General features: G+C 40.7%; 1 protein-coding gene across 1 annotated transcript; it reads left to right on the top strand.

The window, feature by feature from the left end:
* On the top strand, positions 1-27,738 carry PIK3R4 (phosphoinositide-3-kinase regulatory subunit 4). Its single transcript, XM_074575163.1, has 20 exons — positions 1-124; positions 330-1,124; positions 2,464-2,597; positions 2,785-3,367; positions 5,643-5,777; positions 7,689-7,910; positions 10,477-10,650; positions 11,818-11,963; positions 14,015-14,218; positions 15,098-15,299; positions 16,782-16,981; positions 17,977-18,187; positions 20,133-20,298; positions 21,082-21,246; positions 22,428-22,639; positions 22,907-23,038; positions 24,441-24,541; positions 25,552-25,640; positions 26,075-26,183; positions 27,102-27,738. The coding sequence occupies exons 2-20, from the start codon at positions 395-397 to the stop codon at positions 27,270-27,272; spliced, it is 4,086 nt and encodes a 1,361-aa protein (XP_074431264.1). The 5' UTR covers positions 1-124; positions 330-394; the 3' UTR covers positions 27,273-27,738.

The following is a 27,738-nucleotide window of genomic DNA, read 5'->3' as shown; positions in this document are numbered from 1 at the left end:
CCTTCCCCCGCCCGCCTCATGGTGCCGGTTCCGCCGCCCTGACTCCCCGCCTCCCTCCATCCCGCCGCCGGGGCTCGCAGGGCGGTGGTTCCCGGCTCTGCCTCGGGCCGGGCGGGCCGCGCCGGTGAGTGCTGCGGAGCGGAGAGGGGGCAGCCCGCGCCCCGTTGTCCCGCTGCCCCGGCGGCGGGGCCTGGGGAAGGGCGGGAGCGGCGGCGGGGCCCTCTCGGGGCCCGGGGGCTGCGCGGGGCTGGGCCCAGGGGGAGCGGGGCGAAGCCGCAGCCGGCGGCCGGTGTGAAACCCACCTTGCGTTGTTTGTTTGTGTTCCCCAGGCTGAGGCGGGAGAGCCCCGTCGCGGCGGTGGCGGCGGCGGGCGGGAGGAGGCGGCGCCGCCGCCATGGGGAACCAGCTGGCTGGCATCGCCCCCTCGCAGATCCTCTCGGTGGACAGCTACTTCTCCGACATCCACGACTTCGAATACGACAAGAGCCTGGGGAGCACCCGCTTTTTCAAGGTCGCCCGGGCCAAGCACCGGGAGGGGCTGGTGGTCGTGAAGGTGTTCGCCATTCAGGATCCCACCTTACCCCTGACCAGCTACAAGCAGGAGCTGGAGGAGCTGAAGATAAGGTTACACTCGGCCCAGAACTGCCTCCCCTTCCAGAAGGCCACCCTCTCCGAGAAGGCTGCCATGCTTTTCAGGCAGTACGTGCGGGACAACCTTTACGATCGGATTAGTACCAGGCCGTTCCTGAACAACATTGAAAAAAGGTGGATCGCTTTCCAGATCCTCACCGCGGTGGACCAGGCACACAAATCTGGGGTCCGTCATGGGGACATTAAAACGGAGAACATCATGGTCACCAGCTGGAACTGGGTTCTTCTAACCGACTTCGCCAGTTTTAAACCAACTTATCTTCCTGAAGACAATCCCGCTGACTTCAACTATTTCTTTGACACATCACGCAGGAGAACGTGTTACATCGCTCCTGAGCGCTTTGTCGATGGCAGTATGTTTGCTACGGAGTTGGAAAACATGCGGGACCCTTCGACTCCTTTGGTAGACTTGGCAAATAGCAATCAGCGAACAAGAGGGGAGTTAAAACGTGCAATGGATATCTTTTCTGCAGGTACTTGGAGCCATCAGCAGAGACCAATGTGTTGTTTATGATTGCGTGATGGGGTGCAGAAATCTCATTTGTTTTTTTTTTGTTGTTGTTCCCTTTTTTTTTTGTTTTTTTGTTTTTACAGTAGGCTTAGAGAACAGCATGTGGAAAATCTTACTTATTTTAAGCATAAGACCAAACCCCAAACCTTTTAATTAACAGAAAAAGTGCAGACACAATACAGTAAGCTACATAACTTAAGCGCATCACCGTGTTATCTGAGGAGGGAAATCACAAACAATTCTGTTATGGCTCAACTCTGCCCTGGGAAAGAGATTGTTCTGCAAGCCACAGACCATCATCTTCTCATGGCTGAGGTTCAGGTGACACACAGCATATACCTCATGGGACCCAAAGGGAGGAATCAGTCAGTGGTTCACCCAAGTTCCAGCTGCGTGGGGACTGAGCCATCTTTCAGGGTAATTTGGCAACATCAGCTTTATAAGTCCCTTCTGATTTTGTTTTCCCCACAGGCAGGAAGTTGGATAACTAAGTAAGCTCCTGTCGTAGTCCCACTTGCAACTACTTGGTAGAGTCCGTGGGAGCCTGTCTTGAGTCTCGGGCTTGGCTTGTGTCTTGAGCAGTTTGAAAGCCATGTTTGGCATTTTTTTTTTTTTCTTAAAATGATTGAAGATCTGAATTTAAAGATAATGGTTCCTTAATTTTACAAGCTGCTCTTAAGGCCAGACTTCCAGGGCACTCCACTGATAAAGCAAGATGCTGACCCTTGGGAGCAAACTGCAGGAGTGGGACCTCTGAAGGGAATGTGTCATGTACGCAGCAGGGGAGGCTGTGCTTGGCAGTCGTTATTTCTCACTGTGCTTATGAGCTTGTGTGAGTGAATATATGCTGTGTCCCAGCATCACTGTGAAAGTAGAGATTATTTATTTACCTTCTGTAAAAGGGCTGCTTAGTTTTGACCTACTGCCCCATCCATGCTGACTTAGTGTCACTCTTCTTCCACATGACAGTGGTGTGGGTTCCTTTTCTGGCGGTGTATTTTCCAGCTGGCAGATGGCTGAAGTCACTGCCTCGTGTTTCCTAATTGCAAACTCCTCTGCTGTTGGCAGGTTTGAAATAAAATACTGGGAGATATTTCGGGGAACAAGTGTAAAAGCCAGTTTTTGGAGCTTGAGATGCTGTCTCCTTTCCGCAAGTTAATTTGACAGCTCATTTGCCTTATTTTTAATCAAGCTAAGAGTTGCACTGTGTTTGTTCTTGTCTGCGTATAGAAAGCAAAGTTAAAGTATCTGTTTATAATCCACTGACATCTTTGACTTTTGTTGTTGTTTTTGTTCCCCAGGCTGTGTAATCGCAGAGCTCTTCACAGAAGGTGTACCCTTGTTTGATTTATCTCAGCTTTTGGCTTACAGAAATGGCCTCTTTTCCCCTGATCAAGTCCTGAACAAAATTGAAGACCGCAGTATCAGAGAACTGGTAAGGATGGACTACAGCATTAGAACCATTTTTGTGGTCTGCTTGCAGTTTATTTCACATACTTTGGTGGCAAACTGCATATTGTTTGGGTTGGTTTGTTGGGTTTTTTTTGTTGGTTTTTTGTATTACAAATGTCTAAAACGTTAATCTTTCTCTCCCGCTCCCTCCTACTTCTGCCTTTCTCAAGGTCACTCAGATGGTCCATCGCGAGCCAGATAAACGTTTAGCAGCTGAAGATTATTTGAAACAGCAACGTAACAATGCATTTCCTGAAATATTTTACACTTTCCTTCAGCCTTACATGGCCCAGTTTGCCAAGGAAACGTTTGTATCGGCAGATGAGCGTATATTGGTCATACGTAAAGATCTGGACAACATCATTCACAATCTCTGTGGGCATGATCGCACAGAGAAAGCCGAGGGAGAGACAAAAGAGAATGGGCTGGTTATTCTAGTGTCTGTGATAACTTCCTGTTTACAGACTCTCAAATACTGTGATTCAAAACTGGCCGCTTTGGAACTGATTCTTCATTTAGCACCAAGATTAAGTGTAGAGATTCTTCTGGATCGTATTACTCCTTATCTGTTACATTTCAGCAACGACTCTGTGCCCAGGGTGAGGGCAGAATCTGTGAGGACACTAACTAAAGTTCTTGCTCTCGTCAAAGAGGTGCCACGTAATGATATTAACATTTACCCAGAGTACATTCTGCCAGGCATTGCGCACTTGGCCCAGGACGAAGCCACCATCGTCAGACTTGCATATGCTGGTAAGAGGAAATCCAGTCAAAACTCCAAATCTTAGGCTTTTCTGTATTTCCTTAGCTGTCTTCTCCTCTGCTCAAAATCATCATGTAGCTTGCTGTTTCTATTTCAGTAAATCTCCCCAGAAGTCTCAGAAATGACTGCAGGTGAAGACACCTGTATTCACTTAAGCTAACTGATGCAGGTGGTGGCAGCAACTTAATAATTAGTGAGTTGACTTATACTAACAGATGAGTTCCCAGTGTAGGTATGTACCCCAAGTAAATAATTACATTTTAAATAGTTGACAAAATGTGTTTGCTCTCTGCTAGATGAATTAACTTTTTTAAAAATTAACATTAATTCTTCTCTGTAGTTCCGCTTGTAAAAGCAACTTGCAGAGTGCATCCTTGTGCATTGGGCTAGGGCCTGGACGTAGCACACAGCAGGTCTGCCCGCAGCTAAGGGAAGGGGTCAGAGATCAGAGCCTCGGGCTCAGGGAAGCAGCCCTGGCTTTATTCCCTGGATAAGCAAGAGCGGAACAAAGAAAACCGCTTGTCCAAGCGGTCTTTGTGCACCTAAGTATGTGAACAGGGCTTTCTGGGCTTGCCCACCCTTTGCTGCTTTTATTAATTTATCTTAATTGACACCTCATTAGCTCGGATTGTTTGCTTAGAGTGGCCTGATTGAACTGAATAGATGTGAAACTAACTTAAAGCATTGGTGTGTTGCTATGCTTCAGTTATTTTTCCCACACAATGAAATTTGATATTCAGGGCCTGAAATTACATTATTTACTGTGCAATAGACTGGATTATACCATAGCAGATGTTTTCTTCATATGTTATTCAGATATATGAGTTCTCTCTGGTTCAGAAAGAAGCTTTGTAGTCATGCCCATATTTGCTATTTACCATGGACCCTTATTTTCTATGATTAGCATATTTTTAAGTGTGTTGTTTCATTTTCTTTTTTTTTTTTTCAAGTTATAAATGCAGAATTCATATGAAAACGTCCTGGGTGATGTTTTTCTTTTGTTTACTAAGTAAGCTGATAAAACTAATTATTGAAGACAATGTATAATTAACTAATAGAATCAATTGCTTTTGGTCACCTTGATCTTCCATATTTCGGGCTTTATGAAAGAACCATTTTTTCATGCCTCACCTTTATTTGTAGATTAGAAAAAAAATCCCACAAGTCTTGTAAAATTGTAGCCTATTAATAATTAATTTTTAAATGAACCAGTATAAAGCTGAACTTGTTCAACAAGCTGAAATGAAAGAAATAAAATGCAATCTACTTTTCTGCAAGTGCAAAAAGGCTACAGGTCTCAGTACCACTAGACTCCAGTTGCATCTGCTTATACAGAGGTTCTTTCTGTGTTTGGTGGTTTGACTTTATTTTCAAACTAAGTACGGCCAGAATATTCTCTGAAACTTGAAAGGGTTGTTTGAACTGTAGATGTTTGAATCTCATTAAGTTTCCGTAATCTCAAATAGCTTTTAAGACAGCAATTTAAATGTCAAATAAATAAATATATATATTTAAAGGTAGTCTAATACCCGAGTTAACTTGTGTTACTATAGCACACTTTTGGGAAGTGATCAGACTGGTGACTTACAGGATTTGATCTGGGCTGTGGACAGGCTCCATTGGCACGTTGCCGTTGTCTTGGGCGACACTCAGAACGGCTGCTGAAGTGGGACTGCTGCCTCAAGAGGATTATTCCTGTGCCAGCAGTGGCCTGACCCATATAATATAGCCTGAGTTGTTTCAGCAGCTTCCAAACAGTGCAGAACAGTGCCAAATCGCGTGGATAGATATGGGGGCAAATGTTCCAAAACTGGAATCCAGCCCTCAAGGGTAACCCTGCCGTTATTCCCCGGGATACGTATCCTGGTGTGGTGTCATTGTTGTTTTGTTGCAGTCTACCACATGGGCATGTTAGTTAGTTCGGGTTAATTGGCCTTTAAAGTCTATCAAGTTATTTAGTCATTAGCCTGAGATTAGATGGCATTTAGGGCCAGTTCTATAAGACTGAAATTAGTCCTTGCTACACTTGATATCCTTACAATTTTTCAATTTGTTTACATGACAAAATGATTTGATGTACTTGGAAGCTTTGCTGGGGTCCGTGTCAAGAGAAGTGAGCTGGCCAGAGCATGCTGTGTAATTTCAATCCCATTTGCCTATCATGACTGGTATTGCCAGTGGTTATAATCTCTCATCAGGGGATCATCAGACTGATGTAAATTGGCAAAGTAGAACAATTCTTAACCAAAATGTTTTCCTTTGCAGAAAACATAGCATTGTTGGCAGAAACAGCTCTGAGATTTCTGGAGTTAGTACAGCTGAAAAATCTGAATATGGAAAATGAACCAAATGGTGAAGAAATGGATGAAACATCTCACCCTAGTGATAACTATGACACAGGTAATGTCAGTTCTACTTACCTTGCCTTCTTATAATAGCAGTTCATGGGCCAAAACTCTTAGTTCTGATCTTCCTCATCTCTTAAAAGCTTAGCCTGCCTTTGTTAAATGGGAAGAATGCTTTGCCTCAACCAGTATCAAAGTGTGTGTGTTACAGCTTCATGCAGAAATAGATGCCTCTGTTCTGAACATTGCAAAAGACAAAAAAAAAATATATAAATGAGCACGCTTTTTTTTATCCAAAAGTTCTCAAGATATTTGACTGTGATGCTGGCTGCCTGGTTGCATATCCAGCTTCACTCACAGTCCCGTAAACAAGTCAGCTGCGAAAACATGGCTGTATTCCAAATACCACTTCCATTGAGGTGTCAGGCAGCGTTAGCTGTAAAAAACAAAACCTGTCACATTCTGGCATAGTCATAGTATTGTATTTTTCAGTCGTTCTTCCTTTTTGCTTCCTATGCCTGGCAATTCTTGTCTGTCTGTTTGTCTGAAGGTGCTGAATGTATGGGTGCTGTTGGGCTATTATACTGTGCTGTTGTAACTGTAGCACAGAGTATGAGTTAAAATCCTAAGGATGGCTTTTCTTTTTCTTTACCTTGGGAAGGAGTGATGATAATGTGACCTGTGTGTCAACTCCAGTGCCTTTTAGTGATGCATAGATTTCCGGAACAATGCCGGGCAAGTCTTGAAGAATTTGTGGTTAAGAACTGTCATTTCTCTTTTGGACTAAATAGATCACTCTGTGGCTAATCATAATTGGTAAACATCCCACACATACTCCATTTGGTAGGGAAAAAGGCATGTTTCAATTACTTCTTAATTAGTTGCAGGATTATACTTTAGGAAAAAAACCAAAACCAATCCTTCCAAAACCAAATATAAAAGATCCCCTTCAAGTTCCTTCACGTAAGGCATGGGGTGCTCAGAATTGCTGAGGAGTGAGAGAGGAAGCCCCATCATACGAGCTGTATTTCTATGATACACCATCCCCTATCCTCTCAAAATAGCTTGGAGATGAAAGAAGTAATGCAAGGAAGAAAGAAGTTTGAATAGTTCTATTCTTTTTACCCTCTTAGAAAGCAAGCATGAGAAGTTTGAGCCCAGAAGGCAACTTTTTCATGTGACTGATAGACAGAGTCACGATAGAAAGCAAATTAGCTGGTCTTCTGACTGCAGGCAAATGGTAATCACCCCTGCTAAAGCTGGGACAGCAATAGCTGAAATTTTTGTGCTATTTGTTTGAGAACCTCCCTTGTACAGCTTTCAATAATAGCCAGTCCATTTAATATAAATATTTTTTTAGTTGCATCATCAAGTAGAAGCCATGGGCAAGGTCATCTTCAGATTTTTTTTTGTTGGTATTGTCAGGGTAACTGCTGATATTTAATGAAATTGGAAGTGCTCGCTTTTTCAAGTATTGTTTATTCCTCTCTGTATCCTTAGTGAAGCTAATCTATATACCTAACTAAAAATATACTCTTGATCTGTTGTCAGTTCACAAATTTTGAAACTGATAGTCAAATAAACAAACCAGAATTGCCTTGAAGCATTTTGTTACTGTGGTAACATTGCTGCTGACTCATTCTGATGCTTCTTCACATCTGCATTTGATATATATATAAAATATGAGCTAGATCATCTTAGTTGAAGTTATGACAGTTTTAGAATGTATTGGTCTGGTAAGAATGTCTCACATTTCTATACATTTCGGCTTTGCCACCACCTCTTGCTTAGTCTGAAGTCTTTGATAAGCCAGTTATTGGAATTGTTGAGGTTCTGTTGCGTTGTCCATCTTACTGAGTTGGGTGTTCTTCAGCGTGACCTATCAGTGTAACTCCTTTATCAGCAGGTAGTACCCCTGCACATATTGTTTCTCCAACCCAAATTTTCATCCTGCCGTCTCTTGCAGAGTTGCAAGCCTTGCATGAAATGGTCCAGCAGAAAGTTGTGACTTTGCTAAGTGACCCGGAGAATATTGTGAAACAAACGCTGATGGAAAATGGAATAACACGTCTCTGTGTCTTTTTTGGACGTCAGAAAGCCAACGATGTTCTTCTATCTCATATGATCACTTTCTTAAATGATAAGAATGACTGGCATCTTCGAGGAGCTTTCTTTGACAGCATTGTTGGTAAGTGTTTGGTTTCAGCCAAACAGAGTAGAGAGATAATAATGTAAATAAATTAATTTTTGCATGTCCTGGAAACTGTTAACAGTCATATAAAAGTCCTTTCTTATAAAGATTTCTATAATTTATAGGAAAAGACTTTTGCTGAATGATTGGGTGTAAATGTTTCTTTAGGGAGTGAAGACAAAACAATGTAAATACAGATATATTTTTCTTTTAGTCCGAATACTTAATACAAGTGAGACTGAGGCATTTAAATCTAGGTTAGGTTAACATAAAGAATAAACTTGAAATGCCTCTTTTTAACATATTTTTTTAATAGTTTTTTTTTGCCTTTGCTAAAGCCACTAACTCAAAAAGCTAAATTATGACAAGTAAAGATTTCTGCAAGTTGTCTAGTAGATGCATCACTTCACGTGTGTGCATGGTCCCGTTAACTTCAGTAGACCTGTTCATATGATGAAAACTATGTATTGATATAGGCTAAAATTATAATTTGAAACATTTTTTTTTAGTGCCTTAAAATCTCACTTAAAGATTCCTGTCAACTCGGAAAACTTAATGACAATTTTAAAAATCTTACCAATGACGACATCAGGTGTTAAGTATAGCTAATGGTCCATATATGTTGGAAATTATTGCATGTGGCTATTGCTGAAAGCCAACGCTCAAGGTTTGTGGGTCAAGAAAACTTTCCCATTGCACTACCTGGGGGGAAAAATGGTACATCAGGCGCATGGCAAATAAAAAGAGCATGATCAAACGTCCAGCAGGGCCATTAAGGTAGGCACGCCTTCCATTATGACTGTAAGCCACAAAATGCTGCACTGGCAAATCCTTCCAAGATGCGATGCTAATAACTTGTCAGAATTTGCTTAAAAGGAGCAATGGGGTAGCAAAAGCACGGGTCACAGTGCCCTAGCATGTAGAGATATGTGAAGCACTTCAGTGTGAAAGTCAAGATATGTAACCTATGTTTTTAACTCCTCCTCTCCCAGTATCTGTTCAAAACCTTCACAGAAGAATTCAGATAAAGTTCAAACTTATATTTTTGTTTTACACTGATTTACTTAAAGCTTTTGCACGTCTTAAAAACTGAGCTAACTCGTGTAAGTATGTGCAGGCGCTGCTGCCTGTGGCTGTGGGCAGATGTCCTTCTGTAATAGTGGCACTGAGGGAATTTCTCTTTCCTGTGCTATTTTTCCCTTCTTCTCTTCCTTCTAGCAACTGGTTGCAAAGTTGAGCATTAACACATGAGGAAGTATATTGATTATTTCCTTATTAGAGTAAAAGTGACAAAATTATTTATGTTTAATCTTGATTCTGATGTGAAGACGTTCAATTTTCTGGTATTTATCAATCTCAAATAACTGGGTTAGAAGCAGAGGCAGTTATGGTCTATGCTGTGTGCCACATATGGCAATAGCAACAATAAGCCTGAGCTATTCAATGAAAAACTAATTTTTTTTCTCTTGAAAATGATCAGAGGACTTGCCCAGTTGTTAGTGGGAAGGAATGTTAGTTCGATGGGTGTAAAGCTAGAGGAAAGATCAGAAATCTAACATGGTCCATCTCCCTGACTGTTACCAGAGATTAATTATTGTCCATGGGTTATGAAATCCAAACAAGCAATTCCAGATGACAGTTTCATGTGGCCAGTGGCTGGTTTTCACGTGGGAAAGGAAGCAGTTTCTTTTACGGCGATGCGGTTGATGTATTTTTGTCCAGCAGCTTCAAAGGAGTTACTTTCATTTTGCTTTTGGAGTTACTTTCATTTTGCTTTTGGCCTTGGCTTCTTTCTAAGATTTTGAAATATATTTTCAAATTGGATTTATTTTTGAGACTATGGTCAAGGTGGCTTCATGACGGTAAATAATTTGAGACTAGTTAACTAAAGGGCAAGTCTTGCAGCCATTTCAGGCTGGAAGAGTTTTAGAAGATTGTTCTAAAAGTTTGACTGGTGATTCTTTCTTTTGTGGCTAAGTGAATGTATGTTGTAGACTTTCATTGCTGATAATGAATCCAGTATGCAGTTCAGTCTTTTCAGGAGTCTGAATAATACTCATATTACAAGTTAAAAGACAAAATCCTGCAGAACCTTTCTTTAGGTTCTGTCACACACATCGAAGTGTCCAAGGCCAGGCTGGATGGGGCTTTGAGCAGCCTGGTCTAGTGGGAGGTGTCCCTGCCCATGGCAGGGGGTTGAAACTAGATGATCTTTAAGGTCCCTTCCAACTCTAGCCATTCTGTGATTATTGCTCACTTGTCCTGCATCCCCATGCCTTAGGAGCACTCCTGGGTTTGCCTTGCTGTTTCAGAATTCTGCTGGCCAGCTGTGTGCTGACATCTACGCCTGGCATCTGGAAGGGCCTCTGCAGGCACAGGGATCTGCTTTTATCACACAGTTTTCAGAATATTGGTCTAACTTTGAATGGAGAGCAGCTTCCTTTTTTTCCACTGACTAATAACCTGGTTTGAGATGTCTCTGTGGGACAACAATTTTAAACTTTGGTGAGGAAAGGCAAGGAAGTGCTACTTTGGATTTTTATATGTTCTTTTTATGTTTCAGGTGTTGCTGCTTATGTTGGCTGGCAAAGCTCATCAATACTGAAACCTCTGCTTCAGCAAGGTCTCAGTGATGCTGAAGAATTTGTCATTTATAAAGCCCTCAATGCTCTTACTTGTATGTGCCAGTTGGGGCTCTTGCAAAAGCCCCATATTTATGAGTTTGCTTGTGATATCGGTAAGTTGGAATTCTGGAGCATACCTTGTTTTCCTAGTTAAGAAAAGAAATCTTAGTACTACATAAAGTTTCACTGTCAGCTTAGCTGTCCAGTATGCAAACCTGGAGTACTGTTTTAGAATCTACACAAAATTGTGGTAATGAACTATTGCTGGTTGGACCATGTTAGTGCTTAGAACTCTAAAATGATAATTTTGGTGGAACAAGTTGGAAGCATCTTCTCTGATTTTGTATAGGACAGCATCAAGCAACACTTAGTCCAAAAACTTTCTGCTTTAAGATCTTCCCTTGTTCTTCATGCCCACCTCCTATAAAGAGAAAGTCCTGGTTACTCCTGGGAGTTGATCAGGCACATAACTTGCAAACTCTTACCCATCAGCCATTGAGGAAGGGGGGAATCCAGTCCTTCAGACAATACATGATCCTTTCTCATCCTATTTCTAACACCATAAAACCCCATTTAACTCAATAGAACCTTGAGTACAGAGTTGGTCTCTCCTTCCTCATGAGGCTTCTCAGTTTAATTTAGACGTGCCCAAGATTTAACTAGCTGTTTATGGAAGAGAAAATACCAACTGATCTTTTGAGATGTAGTCTGCTTCTTCCTAATGTTATGGCTTTTCAAACGCACTCAGAATGTGGGGCAGATGATCTGTGATTATACCTCATGACTAGATACCGTCCTTTGATTACGAGTTCTTAAAACCCACATAACTGAGATGGACTTCTGAGCCTAATAAACTTACAATATAAGTAGTGAATATTCAAGGAAGAGAGGGGAAGAAGGAAGGAATGAAGTAGTTACTTAAAAACAGAACAATAAATCAGTAGTATGAGGATTCTCCATAATTGTTCAGAATAAGGTTGAGAATATTTTTCGATTAGTCTCCTTTGCAAATCTGGAGTTCAAAATTAGGGATTGAAATTAATAAATAGGAAAAATATGCTTTTTGGCGACAGCAAGGAAGCTAAGCAGCACAGGCACAGTGATGTCCATGAAATAATTTTTCTTAGGATGAGTGTTTTAACCTCGGTCCTCTGCAGGAGGGAAGGCTCAGTTTGGGGGTAATTCTAGGGGAAGGAAATGACATCACAGGCTGCCATATAGAGGATGATTCCCTCTCTTTAATATGAATGATATATTTTAACAGCCTGATTTTCTTTCAGCACCTTTCCTGTGTCATCCTAACCTTTGGATACGTTACGGTGCAGTTGGATTTATCACTGTGGTAGCACAGTATTTGAATATTGCTGATGTCTACTGCAAGCTAATGCCATACCTCCATCCTTTTATCACACAACCAATAATACAGGTAATACTTCAAATGATATCAATGTGAATGTATTTTGACTAGTCATAATTCTTAAGTCTGTCTTGGCCATGGTCCTTCCTATAAGAATATTGAGGCAATACAGTTTTTTTGATCTCTGCTGGCAGACATTGACAGAATGGCCACTGTCTTCCATGTTTGAAAGACTGTTGTCTCAAATGTGGTGCAAACTGCAGAACGTTTTACAAAGACTGAAATCAACAAGCCCTTCTCTGCTTTGTTTACAATCAAACTTGTGCAATGTTGCGCTAGTTTATAGGAGTGTAAAAAGCATGAAAAGTTGGCTGTGAAACGAAGGTTTCTATGTTCTGTGCTTTCACCTACAAGACTGAGGATTCCAGCCCTGCCCTGCTAACATATTTGACTGTGGGACTCTGAAAACATGAGCAGTAGCGATTCCCATGCTTGGAATTTCAGCAGTGCTAGTCCTGCATTTCAGTGCTTTGCCAAGGGTAAGGGCAGAGTGCTCAGCATGAATGAGTTAAGTCATTTCATAACAGCACGTGTCAAGGAATGACCTGCATAATGCTGGTAATGTGATCATATAGGCATCTTTGCATATAACTTCAGGACCTGTAGAATGCATCTCTCGGGTGTTTAAATAGGTAAGAAACAGTTGCCGTACTTGCATTGACAAATGCATCACGTTTTTAACGTTTTCCTGTAAACCATGCAGGTGGTAACTTCACTAAAATTATGTTCTTCCTTGTTTACAGCTCCCTAGGCACCTTGTGCTGTGTTTTAGGCATTGATTGATTGATAAATTTCTGTCTGGTTCAATTCCTGCTTCATTTAAGTATATAAGTCTTTTCTTTGCTACGCAACACTAAATATAGTAAGCAAGTAGGGGGTAACATTGAGTTGTGCTGTAATAAAGAAGTCCTCATTTTGAAGTTGTTTTTCATGCAGACGGTCAGCTATGAGAAGCACATTATAGGAATGAGGTCTTCTGACACTGTTGTGAAGGAAAAATTGCAGTCCTAACCCCACCATTTCCCATTAATTATTTTGAGTATTCTAACTCTATAAGCATTTATGCTATAATTTTGGGCTGAATTAGGTTTGGCCATTTAACTGTGGGACTGTAACTGGGGGCCTATTTCATGAATATGGCTTGCCCTTCTCCCCCACCATCTTAAGACCTACTCTTGAAACAGCAAAGATCAAATACTAAAATAAAAGTATAAACTCAAAGGAATGTTGGGGCTGCAAGTAATCTGGATTGCCTACGAGACATTTTGTCCAGACATGTTCTCTGGACACAAACAGACACTGAATCGCCACAGGGAGAATAGAAACTTGTTTGGTTTTTTCTGTTTTAATAGCAATGAACATTCTTTATAAGGACTGCCCAAGTTAACGATTCTATATTATGCCTTAATAGTTTCTTATGACTGTTTTGCTAATGTCCCAATATGCTTTTGAGTATTGCTTAATTACATGCTTGTGCATCCTTATTACCTCGTATACATAGGAGGGAACTCAGTAATCTGACTGACACAAAGGAAGAGCTCTTCTAGTTTTACTCTTCTAGGACATTTACCCTATTTTTATAGGGTAAATGTAGGACAAAGTTTGAAATATCATTGTAGTAGTAGTAGAATTTTTAATCCCATCCAGCAGTGCCAAGTTGATGTTCTGAGCCTGCTGGGAGAACAGAGAAAGAGAATGGAGAAAATCTGATATGACCAACACGGGGAAAGATACTATTTTCACAAAAGGAGAGAAGTTGAATCTAGATTATTGGCAGAATCGTGCAATAATTTTTAAGTCCCACATGACTTTTGTTATTCTAAGTTTGAAAGCAACTCTTCAGGACTTATCTGTAAACTGGTTTTTTGAACGTGCCTTCACAGGAAGAGATTGATTTTTGTATTAATATTTGCAGTTGTCTAGTTACTGACTTTCAGGCTAGAAAAACAAAAGTGCAAACATTGTAGACATAAGATGACTGCTTTTACTGCGAGATTTCCCAATGTTTATATGGATATCATCCTCCTCTATGTTGACTGGTCTCTCTTTCTGAATTGCAGATAGATAAAGAAATAGTCCTGCTAAGTGTGCTTAAAGAGCCTGTCAGCCGTTCCATATTTGACTATGTCTTAAGGTCGAAGGATATCACAAGCCTCTTCCGACACCTTCAGATGCGTCAGAAGAAGAGGAATGGTGCTCTCCCTGACTGCCCACCCCCGGAGGACCCTGCCATTGCACAGCTGTTGAAGAAGCTACTTTCACAAGTGATTGTTTTTTATTTGTACTTTGAAAATCAGGCTTGAGATTCTTGGGCTCTGTGTGTCTCCACAGACCCTGACCTTGCAGTTGCTGCTCTGAAGGACTCCCAGTCTGAGGTTATGATCCTGCAAACCGTTAACTTAATTGTTTTCAGTATACGCGTGTAGGACAAAGAGTTCAGAAGTTAAGGAAGATTTTGAAAAGATCTGACAGAAATAAGTCAACCCTACGTTTGGGTTTCCCAAATACATTCTCTTTTTAATTACTTCAGTTTTATGCGTAAGATTTCTGACATGTCTGTGATAGTATCACTGTTACAAAATATGTATTGTGTTGGAGAGAAGAGTACGCATTTGGTGAAGAGGTAGACATGCAAGTAATAATGCAAAAGCCAAAGGGAACTGGGAAGTGTTGAGGCTTGTGTGTGAAGAGGGGAATACTAAGAATCACCCACACAAAGTAGTGAGAATTGGGAAGAGGAAGGACTGCAGCTGAGTGTGTGGGGGGGTGTTTCTCCTTTTTTTTCCTCCTCTCTTTTTTTTTTTTCCTCCTCTTCTCTTCTTTTTTTTCCTATGGCTTGTGGGCTGTAAGCATGGCCTAAGTGGCAACAAAGCAGACTGCACCAGACAGTGATCCAATATTAAATGCAGTTCTGGCCTTTCACTATTCCTAGCCCTGTTCCCGAGGAGGAAAGATATTCTTATACTACAGCAGCTTACCCAAAGTCTTGTATGAGTGATAGACCGATGTCTTGAATTCTGGGGATGTGCTCTCTCCTTCCACTTCTGAGCCAGTCATTAATCTCACTGCTTCTTACATTTTCATGCCTTGATGCCTGTTCTTGTTCAAAAGTAGATAATAATATATTTTCCTTTATTCTATAGGGGATGACTGAGGAGGAAGAAGATAAACTGTTAGCACTGAAAGACTTTATGTTAAAATCAAATAAAGCTAAAGCCAATATAGTGGATCAGAGCCACCTGCATGACAGCAGTCAGAAAGGGGTGATTGACTTGTCAGCTCTGGGAATAACTGGGAGACAAGTGGATCTTGTTAAAACAAAGCAGGAACCTGATGACAAACGTGGTTGGTATATTTTGTGGTCTGTATAGATAAAGTACAGCCTTTCTTTCAGGGTCAGAGAATTAAGTCTTTAATTTACTCAGCAAGCGTTCTCAGTAATTCAGGCTACATAACTATCACCACTTCACTGAGTTTGCAATAAGAAAATTACTGCTGCTATTTGAAATGTAAGTTGCTGGAATGCTCTCCGGATCAGTGAAAGATGGGGATATTTTTCCCCTGGGAGTATTTAAATTAGTTTGACTGCATTTGCTGTAGTAATAAGCACAGGTTTAGCTGATTGTGACAAAACAGGGCTCTAGTGGCCCATGGTAACAGTGTAAATTGTGAAGGCTACATTTCTGCTATCTCTGTTTCCTTACAAGAAGTAATGAGCTCTTTAACTCTGAAAATCCAGGATGTTTTCTTCAGGTGGCCTGGAGGAAACTGAGACCTAGGTGTGATGCTGAAACAGGCTGGCACTGAGGAATGCCAGCTGTTGCTCACCCGCCAACTACATGCTTTTTGACCTCAGGATTCTTCAGATGCTCATCCACACCTGTTTTACTTTGTTGCCTGCTTTTCTTTCATCTTGAAAAACCTCTTATATTTCCTTGTTCAGCTTTGAAATCCACTTGCTGCTAACTCTTTTCCAGTTCTCTGTATCCTCAAAAATCTTCTCTTCCAGACAGTGAGCTTCCTCTTTGCTCTGCCAAGCTTGTAAGGCCCTGCTGCGTACACCACTGATAGGTTCTGTGTTTTCAGTTGTAAAATTACAGAAATATCTGCCAACCAGGTAGCTATTGCCATCTTATTTACAGAATTAACACGCTAGACTGCAAATATTTTGCATATCATTTTAAAGGAAAGTACACAAGTACAGGACTTCTCAATTTTTTGCATCCTGCGGAGTCAGGAGTGGACGGGATTTAAAAGTTAGTATATGAGGTCTGTATTTGAACTGATTGACTTCACCCAAAACTGTCACCTGCACAGTCTTCACGCCTTAAACTTCTTCACTGGCTTTGTCCAAATGTAATTTGTCCCATGTTCTCATTTTACAGTTTTAAGTGACGCCAGAGGAATGCTGAAAATAAATAAATTTCCTATTTACAGATAACATTCTTGAACTTACAGATGATGTTGCAATGGAGTAACTGTCATAAGAAAAAAATTATCATGTGGAGTTTGGAGTTTAATCCTGCAGCCTTCCAGATGCAAAATTTCCTTGTGCTGGAGTGATTTATTGCATGAATCAACTGTAGGATTAAGAAGGTGTAAACAGAGCACTTGCTATGTGTGTTCTGTTTGCCTCATAAATCCCTGTCAGCTGGCTTAAACAACCTAGCAGGATGCTGTTCTCTATTAACTATGTAAATAATAAATTGGCATGTAAGCGTTGAACTCGCATGTAGTCTGAAAGTAATGACCAGCCTGAGTGAATGTTGTCATGATTATGCGGTTTTTTTTCTCTCCCTGCCTCTCTTCCCTCCTGATTGCTTATAGCTAGAAAACATGTAAAGCAAGATTCAAATGTAAATGAAGAATGGAAAAGCATGTTTGGGTCCCTGGAACCAACTAACGTCTCCCAGCCAATACCCAAAGGACATGGGCAAACTACTGATCCTGAAACCATCCAGGCTGGGAAACCACTTCGTTCAGAGTCTTCAGCTGGCATTTGTACCACTTTGTCTTCCTCCCCACAGGTATTGCTGAGAAATACTGTCTTTGCATCTTAAACTGAAATTATTCAATTGTTTTAAAGCCAACTGTGACCATAGGGATGTGACATTCTTGTTTTGTTTGGAGGTTATTTTACACTGGTGCTATTCCCTGGTGCCTTCTCCAGCAGAGTAGCTGACTTTCAAGTTCTTATTTTTAAAATAGGGATTGAGAGAGGATAAAAGTAAGTTTAGTCACTTGAACAGAAGAGCTTCACTAACAAACAGATGCGTTGCATGAAGAGATTGGGGCTTTATGGATTAGCCAATAATTAGGTAAGCTGTTTTGGCAGGAAAGACTTTTCCTCAAGTTGCATACCCTGATATGTGTTGTGAGGAAGAAAAGAGATGTCATGATTTTGACTTGGAACTGGTGTATCACATCATAGCTGCATTTAGACATCCTGTACCTGTAATACTTCGTTCTGGCTACAGAAGGATGGGTGGGAGCCCTGCAGGCTGCAGAGGCACCTCCTGACTCTGAACACTTCTTTCTATTCTGTTTCTAGTTGGAGATTAACTTCTGCTAGCTAATGAGTGTCTACTAGCAGACATTAATGAGTGTCCACTCTGAACTAAGAGGGAAACACTTCACACTTTTATTTTCAAAGCCCGATATAAACAAATAATCGTTCAAGAGCTAACCTGTAGTCAGTCTTGAGAGCAATAACTGCTTCCGTAATAGTCACATTGAGACACATGCACAGCACATTACCGTTTCAACAAATAGAATACAGAACAGTCTAGGCAAACAGGGTAGAATAAGTGAATGGTTAAGCTTTTCTATAAATAATAATTTTCACTATTTTTAATTGTTTTCATGCAAGCATGAATATTTTTTTAACACTAAGTAATTGCTAATTGATTCAATAAAAAAGATTTTTCACCTTTTCTTCAGTGTGACCCAGTAGTCTTAAAAGCAGGATTTATCTGTGTGTAGAAAGTAAGGCATATATTTTTAAGTGCTTACCTCTTAACAGGCATCTGATGGAACAGTTGTTCAGCCCAGGAAACCCACCATACAGGTACTGAGCAGTACAGCGTCCCCATCTGCACACCAGTTACGCATCACCACTTGCAAAACTGAACTTCAGCAGCTGATCCAGCAGAAGCGCGAACAGTGTAACGCAGAGAGACTGGCCAAACAGATGATGGAGAACGCTGAGTGGGAGAGCAAGCCCCCACCTCCAGGTAAATCACAGGCCACCGAGGTTATTATACAAAAAAAAAAAGATAGATATATATAACTTGAGTCAAAACATCATCATCTCAAGGAAAAAATGCGAAAGATGAGGAAAAGAGGAAATTATTAATGTAGGAAACGTGTCTACTATGTAGAACACCTAGTTGGCACAATATCTGCGTGGCTTATGAAAGAAGGTCTGGAACCAAGTTCTTTACCTTTGCAGTAATAGACCCAAACCGCTGGTCTGAAGTCCAGGTTGTGCACCTTGTTCCAGTGAGTCTTCTGAACTGGGTTGTTTGTAACCAGTATATGGCAGATAAGTTGCCATCCTGGAACAGCCTGTAGCTTGGTTTGAACAAGGGGAGAAACACCGTGTTGGGAGGTGAGAAATGTGAGTGTTTTACCTGGGGTGGCTACAGATTTTCAGTCATCCTGTCAGTATTGTAACCTCTTGGCCAGGTTTTCTTACCCAGTGGCATGCGTACTGGGGTGGGTTGTTTGAGCTGCCCTTGTTTACAAAGGAGCCTGTCCCCACCAGCAGTGATGACAGCAACACAAAGAGAAGGTGTATGTTCCCATACTACACTGTTGTTTTCAGAGGGGAAGGAGAGACATTTTTACCTCTTGTTCCCTTTTCTTTACCACAAAGAAGGAACGCCCAGGTTTTGCTAATTAGGGCTTTGGCAGAAAACATGTGGTTTTAAATCACAATCACCTTCCTATGGCCCCAATTCCAATTTTGAAGCTCTAAATTGAGATTGGGATTGACCCAGATTAGTTCTCAGCATTTTCTGATGGTGTTCTCCACTTCATGCACTTGTTGCTGGGTATCTTGTGGAGATTCCTGACTCTCCTCTACTAATGGTAGTTCATGTGCTTAAACTCCAGATGTTGGGAGCAGAATCTGTACCAGCTGGGCTTGCAGTAATCAACGTGGTGACGGTAAAGTCTTTTGGTAAATCTAGCATAAATGCACACACCTGGGCATATACAGCTGTCATACCAATTTAAGGGAAGTAATAGAAAATCATCAGGAAAATGGTCCAATCAGACAGTGTTTGAACATAGCTAACTTGGACTGAGCTTGCCTAAGCCTTGTGTTTGTCTTCTGAAGACAGTTTTACAACCTATGAAATAACATGTCCCCATACAAGCAGCTGACTGCTCTGACACACAACTGAGTGAGTGCCAGGAAAACGTTCATATTTAAAATTTGTGTCTTATTCTAAAATTTCCTGTGGTCTGTTCTTCATTATCTTAATCTGCTGTTAATCCTCCACTATAGCAGATGCATGTTAGAAGTGCAGCCAGATACTTCTGCATTGCTTATTTCAGAGGAGGAAACATATCACACAAATGTTGGCAATTTCTTGGCAAGAGTTATCGCGTGGCAGCTGAACTCCTCATTTATTTTTGAAGTTCTGGAATAAATTTTCTATGGGATTTAGAAGAGCTGTTGTTTCATTTTATTAGGTACATAAGGCTGGCAATGTAGCATGTAGTGCAACACTGAGCCTGTCACTTGCACTCTACGGACAACCCAGGAACTTAAATCTGTTCAAATGTGTTGCTCATTGTGTGCATTTTGGGCATTTCTGGGATTGCCACTTGCAGCACAGCAATCTGCGGAGGCTGGGGAACTGTGTACTAGTATTTCTACAAAGCCTATGAAAAAGGGCTCTTTGTAACTTCACCAAACATACATGGAACTCATCTAAAAGAAAACTCTTACTCAGATCTACCAGTAGGGTTTAGTTTAGAATTGAGCAAATAGGCTTTAGCCTGTAATATATAAAATGTGTTAGCTCTGTGTTTTCAGTGCCTTCTGTGCTTTGCGGCTGTAATGACTGTATCCTGATATATTTGTTGGTGAATGGGATCAGTGGGATTTTCATGTTTCCATTAAGGTGTAATCAGCACCAAATTTCATGGTTTTGTTTTCCCTTGCAGGATGGCGTCCCAAAGGATTGTTGGTAGCTCACCTTCATGAACACAAGTCTGCGGTGAACCGCATCCGGGTCTCTGATGAACACTCCATTTTTGCCACTTGCTCAAATGATGGCACAGTGAAAATCTGGAACAGCCAAAAAATGGAAGGAAAAACCACTACAACCAGGTAGATTTAAAACTCATAGGATTTTGGGGCTGCTGTTTTAGAGTGCAAAATAAATTAGAGCAGGGAGCAAAATAAGAATCACTTGTGGGTGTGCTGGAGGTTTCAATGATGAAATATACTGGTGTTCTTCTTTGCATGCAACTAGCAAATGAGATTGCTGTTTCAATTAGTTAATAAAATAAAAAAATTGCTAGCAAATGCAGAGGGACTGCTTCACAGTTGTAGTAATTACAGGCTTTTTGATTTCATTTCTGTACAGACATAAATTCTGGTGCTGCTGTTTAAAGCCATCTGAGGTTTTTGGAATAAATTAGCTTTATGCTTAACTGTGTCATCCACTGATATTTGTTGCAGGAAAGCTGTATTGCTGGTTGAAACATGGGTGGTATGGGGCTGTGAGAGAGATATCTTTGGGAGAAAAGGATGTCTGTCTCAAAATATTTTGAAAAAGATGTAGCGGACTGCAGCGTCAGTTAAATAACAGTAACTACAGTATGCTACTTTGATACAGATCTAGGTTAAACTTTTATTTTAATGGTAGTCAAACATGTGCATCTGCAGTTGCAGACTGTCATAACCTCGAGGCTCAAAATTAAGCTTGCAGAGGCAACTTAGGCTATGTTGCTTTCTGATTTTGGAACAGTTAGAGAATGTTATTTTGAGAGCTCTCTCAAGAGTCATTAGTTTTAAGTAGGTGTTCGAGAGAAGTAATTTTCTTTTTTTTTAATGTGCCACAAAAAAGTTCCTTTTTTATTTTCCTGTCCCCCTCTCTCTACTGTTTAGATCAATTTTGACATACTCTCGGATTGGAGGACATGTAAAGACACTTACATTCTGCCAAGGCTCTCATTACTTGGCTATAGCTTCGGATAATGGTGCCATCCAGCTTCTTGGTATTGAAGCTTCAAAGCTCCCTAAATCTCCTAAAATTCATCCGATACAAAGCAGGTATGTACTTAGAGCAGTTAAATCTCACTGCAGAGCTCAAGCTGTTAGTATATTTCTTGATTAGATCCCTTGATTTGCTCTAGGCTTTCTGCTGTCTGAGCCCAGGCTGTACTGGAAGGCTGTAATCCATGATCTTACCCTGCTTCATAAAGAAGGGTTGAAAGGCAACCGTGCAGGGCTGAGAATTCATAGCTCTAAGTTATTGGTGCCTCCTCTGTCACTGGACTTGAAACAGGCAGTCTGACCAGTTCTCTCTCTTTTTTTTTTTTTTTTTTTTTTAATTTACGCACTGGGATCAGTAGTTTCTTACCTCCTCTGTTATGATGTTAATACTTATAATTTTGGAGGGTTTTTTACAGGTCATTAGATAAACATTTACATCTGATTTGTCCTTGGGCCCACAATTCTTTCCTCCCAGGCTTGGAGTAAGGTGGCAAAGATATGGGGGTTGGGATACTATTTAGGGGAGTATTTGGGGACGGTTTAGCTCTTTCTTACCTATCTCCATATGAGCAGTTTTTTTAAATTTGTCACTGATTCAACAGCTTAATCTTCTAGCTTGAGTGAGGGATGTGTCCAGGCCCCAGCAAAGCTAGCAGCCACCTCAAAGATCTCTTTTCTGTCTAAAGTAAAAGTAAGGTATCTGTCTCAAATGTCCTTTCTTACTTAATCCCAAATTCAGAAATTAAATAAGGCAAATTTAATGGAGATGGAAACTACAAACCAGACTTTTCCTTTTGGTATACACTGCATTTGTGCCTGAAGAAGGTGTCCGTTTGCACAGCCAGTAAGTGACCGAATATGCTGGCAGTATAACATGGAGAGGGGTGTTCCTGCCCATAAACTCTGGGTAGATCAATATCTGATAAATGTGGAGCATGAATGGGAGAGAAGTATCAAACACACTGGGAGACCCAGAGCACAGAGCTATGTTTGTTTGCAAAGAGCTGCTGACAGCATTTTACTAGCCTTTAGAAGACTTGCAGGTCCTATTGGCAGAGAGATGAGAGACCGTAAGCATCTGTTATACTAAAATCGGAAAGTTGTTTCTTTCTCACCAGCAGATGCCATGAGAAGTGAGATGAAGAGGAAAATGCTGCTCAGCATTAGCTATTGGAAGGAGTCTTAAACTTAGAGGGAGTCATATCTGTTTCTAAATTAGTTTATTGCTTTTAACCCAGGTCCTTGGATCTGAAGGATGATGGCTGTGTGGTAGATATGCATCACTTCAATTCAGGAGCCCAGTCAGTACTGGCTTACGGCACAGTTAATGGATCTCTGGTTGGATGGGATTTGCGATCCAGCAGCAACGCTTGGACACTGAAACATGATTTGAAGTTAGGCCTCATAACTTCATTTGCTGTGGACATACACCAATGCTGGCTGTGTATTGGTAAGCCTGTATTTCTTCTTAGCTTTACCCCCCTGCTTCTGGTTTTCTTTTACAATAACTATAGCTCAAGCTTTTGCTTGATCTGATTTTACTAGAATATGCTTTTCTCAAACAAGAGGAGAGAAATACCTCCTGATCTATTTGTGGAAGTATTCTGCCCTCTAAGTACTTCAGGCTGAAGTCCATCTCCCTAGGAACAGAGCACAGGGATATGGGCAAAAGCCCATCTATTTATCCCTCTGACTACGGGGAGCTTTCTCTCACCAGGAACAAGCAATGGTACCATGGCGTGCTGGGACATGAGGTTTCAGTTACCCATCTCCAGCCATTCTCATCCCTCCAAGGCCCGAATCAGACGCCTGCTCATGCATCCTGTTTATCAGTCCTGGGTAATTGCAGGTAAAAGATGTCTTAAACTTACCTCACAGTTGCCAGAGGTTGTGATTAAAGGAGCTTCTGTTTCAGTTTCTGCTTCAAGCCCTGGGGGGAGCTGGGGTGTTGGTTTTTTTTTTTCTTCCTTGTAGTTTTTCTTGTGCTTTGCTTGGGGAGAGGGAAAAGGGAAGGTTCATACTTGTTTTCTGACACTGTGATCTTCTTGGCTCTCTCTGAAATTAAAAAAGTGAACGAGAGAGGAGGTGGAAAAAAAAAAGTAGTTTTAAGCCATTATGAAAGTAACAGACAGCCTTTACAGTTCTCATCTTCTGAGTGTTACAACTCTCATGAGAGTTCCTCCCTGCGTGCTGCCAGCCACATCACTTTTTAAGGACAAAATGTTATAAAAGACATAGCCCAAACTCATGACATACATTGAAGTTGATGGGATTTCTCCCACTGCCTTCAGTGCCTCTGAAGAGCAGAAACTGAAAGGTTGTCCCATTCCCATTCCCACTTGAATCTAACACAGCTTTGTCACGGGTTAGAGCTTTTGAAAATCTCCCAAGATCCCTCATCTGGTATGCTCACAGCTGCTTCATCCTCACTGCATGTAGCACCTTTAAATGTTTGTGTCGGAAACACATCCTGAAATGGACAAGTAGCTTAAACTAATCCTACAACAGCAAAATTGATAAAGTTGCTGTAAAATGAGAGTAATTTGAGTTTCACATTTTACTTGCTTCTTAGGCTTCATTTCTTATTTTAGTTATTAACCATCCTGGGAGATAAAACAAATTTGTAGAAAAAAACCATACAAGTAACGCAAACTTTTCTGTGCTTTCTAGTTTGTTTCCTCCCTGCTAAAGAATAAATGAGTGACCAAGTTCATCACTTTGGAATATTATTAAAAAGTCATTGCCTGCTAGGTTGCTGCCAGGCATGTAAACAGTCCCTTGAACAAAATTCTTTGCCTGTCCCCTCTAAACATGGGTGTGGAACATCACTGTAGCTACTGTACTCTCTAACTTTGGATTGCTGTCTTACATGCCCAGGAGTAATCACCAAAGTCCCTGCTGAGCAGACCATCCATCCTTCTCAAACCAGGATGAGAAGTTATCTGGGGAGGAAAGTGAGGGTTTAATACCTTTCTAAAATGACTGTAAATTAAAGCAGGTTTCATTTAAACTCTCTTAAATTAGGCACTTTTAACTATAGTGAAGCTGCTTCCAAGCTGTAAATAAAACAAAACACACGCATGGCTTTACTTCTAAAGCAAGACTAACACAAATGCTGCAGAGAGCAAGTGGAACGTGTCTCTATGTCATACCCTCTATGTCATGTCAGTAGAACAGGTAGTGAAGAGCCAACCGACCTTTTTTATGGGTTTTTTTTTTTTTTTTTTACATTGGCAATATCTTTCCTGTAGCTGTTCAAGGCAATAATGAAGTCTCCATGTGGGATATGGAAACTGGTGATCGACGCTTCACTTTGTGGGCCAGCAGTGCACCGCCTCTTTCAGAACTGCAGGTCTGGTCTCTTTCTCTTCCAGTTTCTGTTGTGTGGTGGGGGCTGCAACAACCTCAGACTCCATGCTGTGCATCACTGCCGCTACCTGTCTGCGTGGCCATGCCAGTTTGGCACCAGGAGCTTGCCCTGGGATTTATTTTGGCACCATAATTGTTTTGCTGTCAAAATCAAATTGCCTTTGTAAAACAGCAGTGTAACCTGAATCTTCATCGGTATCTTCCACTATCTGTGGAACGTACTTGTAATGCTCGCTTGTTATATCCAGTCATCTGCTTAGAAAACCAATGAGCTGGTCAAGCCTGTAAAGATTAGGGCAAAGGCAAAATTCATGGTGTGGCATCTTGTACTTACTTGCTGGTTTTGGGATTGTGTATAATTCTGTAAGTATCTGCTCTTTTGCACATTCTTTCTGTAATACAGTGCCACTACTACACTTAACTGCTGGTCTAAAGCATGAAGTTGCTCTTCTTCAGGGAGTTAATTGGGGAAGGAGCAATCTGGGATATCATTCTTAGAACATAAATACGTGCACAAAAATAACCACAGCCACTTTTGTAAAGGTTGGAAATGCAGATCTGGAATCTATCTAAACTTGAATTTGTACATGCTACAAAGATTGCAGGTTGAGTTAATTTTGATCACACACGTTGCACACAAGGTTTCAAGCTAGTTTTTTGTTCTGTGTCTGCCCCCTAATGCCTCCATAGCATAAATCATGCTTTTCGGCATGATTGGCCTACCCGATTCTTAATCTCTCTCATTTGCTATCATTGAGAATGTAACTTCCAAGATTCCCGAAAAGCATTATGGAGAGTTAAATCTGTTGCATTGCTCTGTGAAATGTAAGGAAGCAATTTAGCTTAAGATGTGGCCCATTCAAGTAACTTGGCATTTGTCAGAAAGATTTGAAAATTGAGTGGATGAATGTGGTAAAGAATGCATTCCTTTTCTGAAGCATGGCAACAGCTGTTGGTGATAACTTATTTTTATATATCCCTTTTCCCTACTAGCCTTCTCCTCACAGCATCCATGGAATATATTGTAGTCCAGCATCGGGTAATCCCATACTACTGACAGCAGGCTCAGACATGAAAATAAGGTAATAAAACTAACAACTTCTTTGTTTGACACCCTCCCCTCCCCCCCTGCTGGTGTACTAAATTTTGCCAAGCTTTGCCTAAGTAAGCTCCAAGAAGTCAAAACAATAATGCTCAAGATGTGTTCATCGGTAAGCGTCAGTGAGCTGAGAGAACTGTTCTCAGCAAAAGTAGTGCAAAACTTGTCATTTCTCTGAAACACTTCTACCGTTCTTTAAATTATTGATAGGCTGCATGATGAAAAACAAAACAATAACTCTTGTGCAAGCTTGATATGAATGTTCATTTCTCTGCATCGCTCTCTTCCACTAAGTGTAGAAAGCATATAGCATTTGTGCCCACTCATTTTCGTCGTAAGAGCAAGACAGCTTTTAAACAGCTGTATTAAGCAGATAAAATGGAACATCTCAGCTTGATTTTGTTTCTTTGTGTGTAGGTTTTGGGATCTAGCCTACCCTGAGAGATCGTATGTTGTTGCCGGAAGTTCTAATTGCCCATCTGTTTCCTACTACAGGAAGATAATTGAGGGCACGGAGGTGGTTCAGGTATTCTGCTTTGTTTGATAGACAACTTATTCTGCTTGCCTTCTATATGGCCCCATGGGTTATATTAATTCCTTGATAGCTTCAATTATAATTGTGTCTCTCTTACCTTTCATGGATGGTGAGTGAGTTGCATTTTCAGGCAGTTAGGAAGAAATTATTTTAAAAGAAAAAAAAACAGAAGCCAGACTCATATGTTTCTTTTGGGATACTGAAATCCAGGGTTTTAACACTCTTGGCTTTGATCAGTCTTTGCAATGTCTTTTGTGTAGGATCTTAGCAAGGCAATGTGAGATGTATTGGCACCGAAATAATATGGTAGCAGAACTCTGCAGTTTTTATGACATCCTTCAGAGTGACTTTTGGAACCGGCAGCGTTGCTAGTTGTTGAATAGCACAATGTTTTGTTTCAGTTCAATTGAATGAATGCTACTTCAGAGGTGACTGAAAAAAAAATGCAGTGAGGGTCTACCTATGCACTATGATATTTTAGTGTTTCATCTGAAGTTCTTAAACAATTACTTTCATGCTATTGAACCAGTTTTCATAAAACCTTTGGGAAGCTAAGATGTATGTGTCGCTCTAGCTTTTTATTTTCCCTATAGGAATATCAAATCTTTGTAGTTAGTGTAATTGAAATAAATATGAGTAAAAAAAACATTCTTTCCCTAATTGGAGAGCTATAACATCAATTCAGATTAAGACTTAGGTTGTGTATGATGAAAAGGAATGAACCATGGAGTAATCCTAAGAAAACTATCAAAGGGTGGGAGGTTTTGTGTTTGGGTGGGTTTTTTTGTTTGTTTGTTTTTAAGAGCTTTTTTTGGTCTTTTTACACTGACAACCTAATATGCGTGACAGTTCCCTCTTGCAAATGCTCACCTTCCTGTAAATAGTATTTCTTTCTTTGTTTTTGTACAGGAAATTCAAAACAAGCAAAAACTGGGGCCCACAGATGAGACCCCTCGCAAGGGTCCAGAGTCTCTTCCTGTCGGTCATCATGATATTATCACAGATATCGCAACCTTCCAGACCACGCAAGGGTTTATAGTAACCGCATCCAGGGATGGAATCGTTAAAGTGTGGAAATAAAAGTTGTACTAATATATAGTATGTAAATATTTGTAATAAAGAAATAGTGTTATAATGAAGTTTTCAAGGACTGTTTCCAGATCATGGAATAGAATGGACTTTAAATAGTATAACGGTGATGATAAAATCAGTTATCTGTATCCTACCACCCTGTTAGCACTTCTTAATCACTTCTTTTATTCAAGATGTTTGGTATCTATAGCATTCCCTTGAAATACCCAGCAGTCTATGAAGAAATCATTTAGCCTGGTTTTGACTACATTATTCTTCAAGGATCTTTCAGAAAACGATTTAAAGACGTCCCACATTACACATTCTAAATGTGCAAAAAGCAAAGCAGCTGGTACACGTACTTCAGTGCCTGACTGCTCCTATGTCGAGTCTGAGAAATGAAATAAGAACCAGTGCACTAATGTCCCTGTACATTCTAATTATAATAAAGTCCACTTGAGCTTCCCTGTTTGGT

This window comes from Larus michahellis, chromosome 2, assembly GCF_964199755.1.
Source record: "Larus michahellis chromosome 2, bLarMic1.1, whole genome shotgun sequence".
Classification (NCBI taxonomy): Eukaryota; Metazoa; Chordata; class Aves; order Charadriiformes; family Laridae; genus Larus; species Larus michahellis.
Note: the sequence above shows the minus strand (reverse complement) of the source record. Positions and strands in the feature narration are given on the sequence as shown.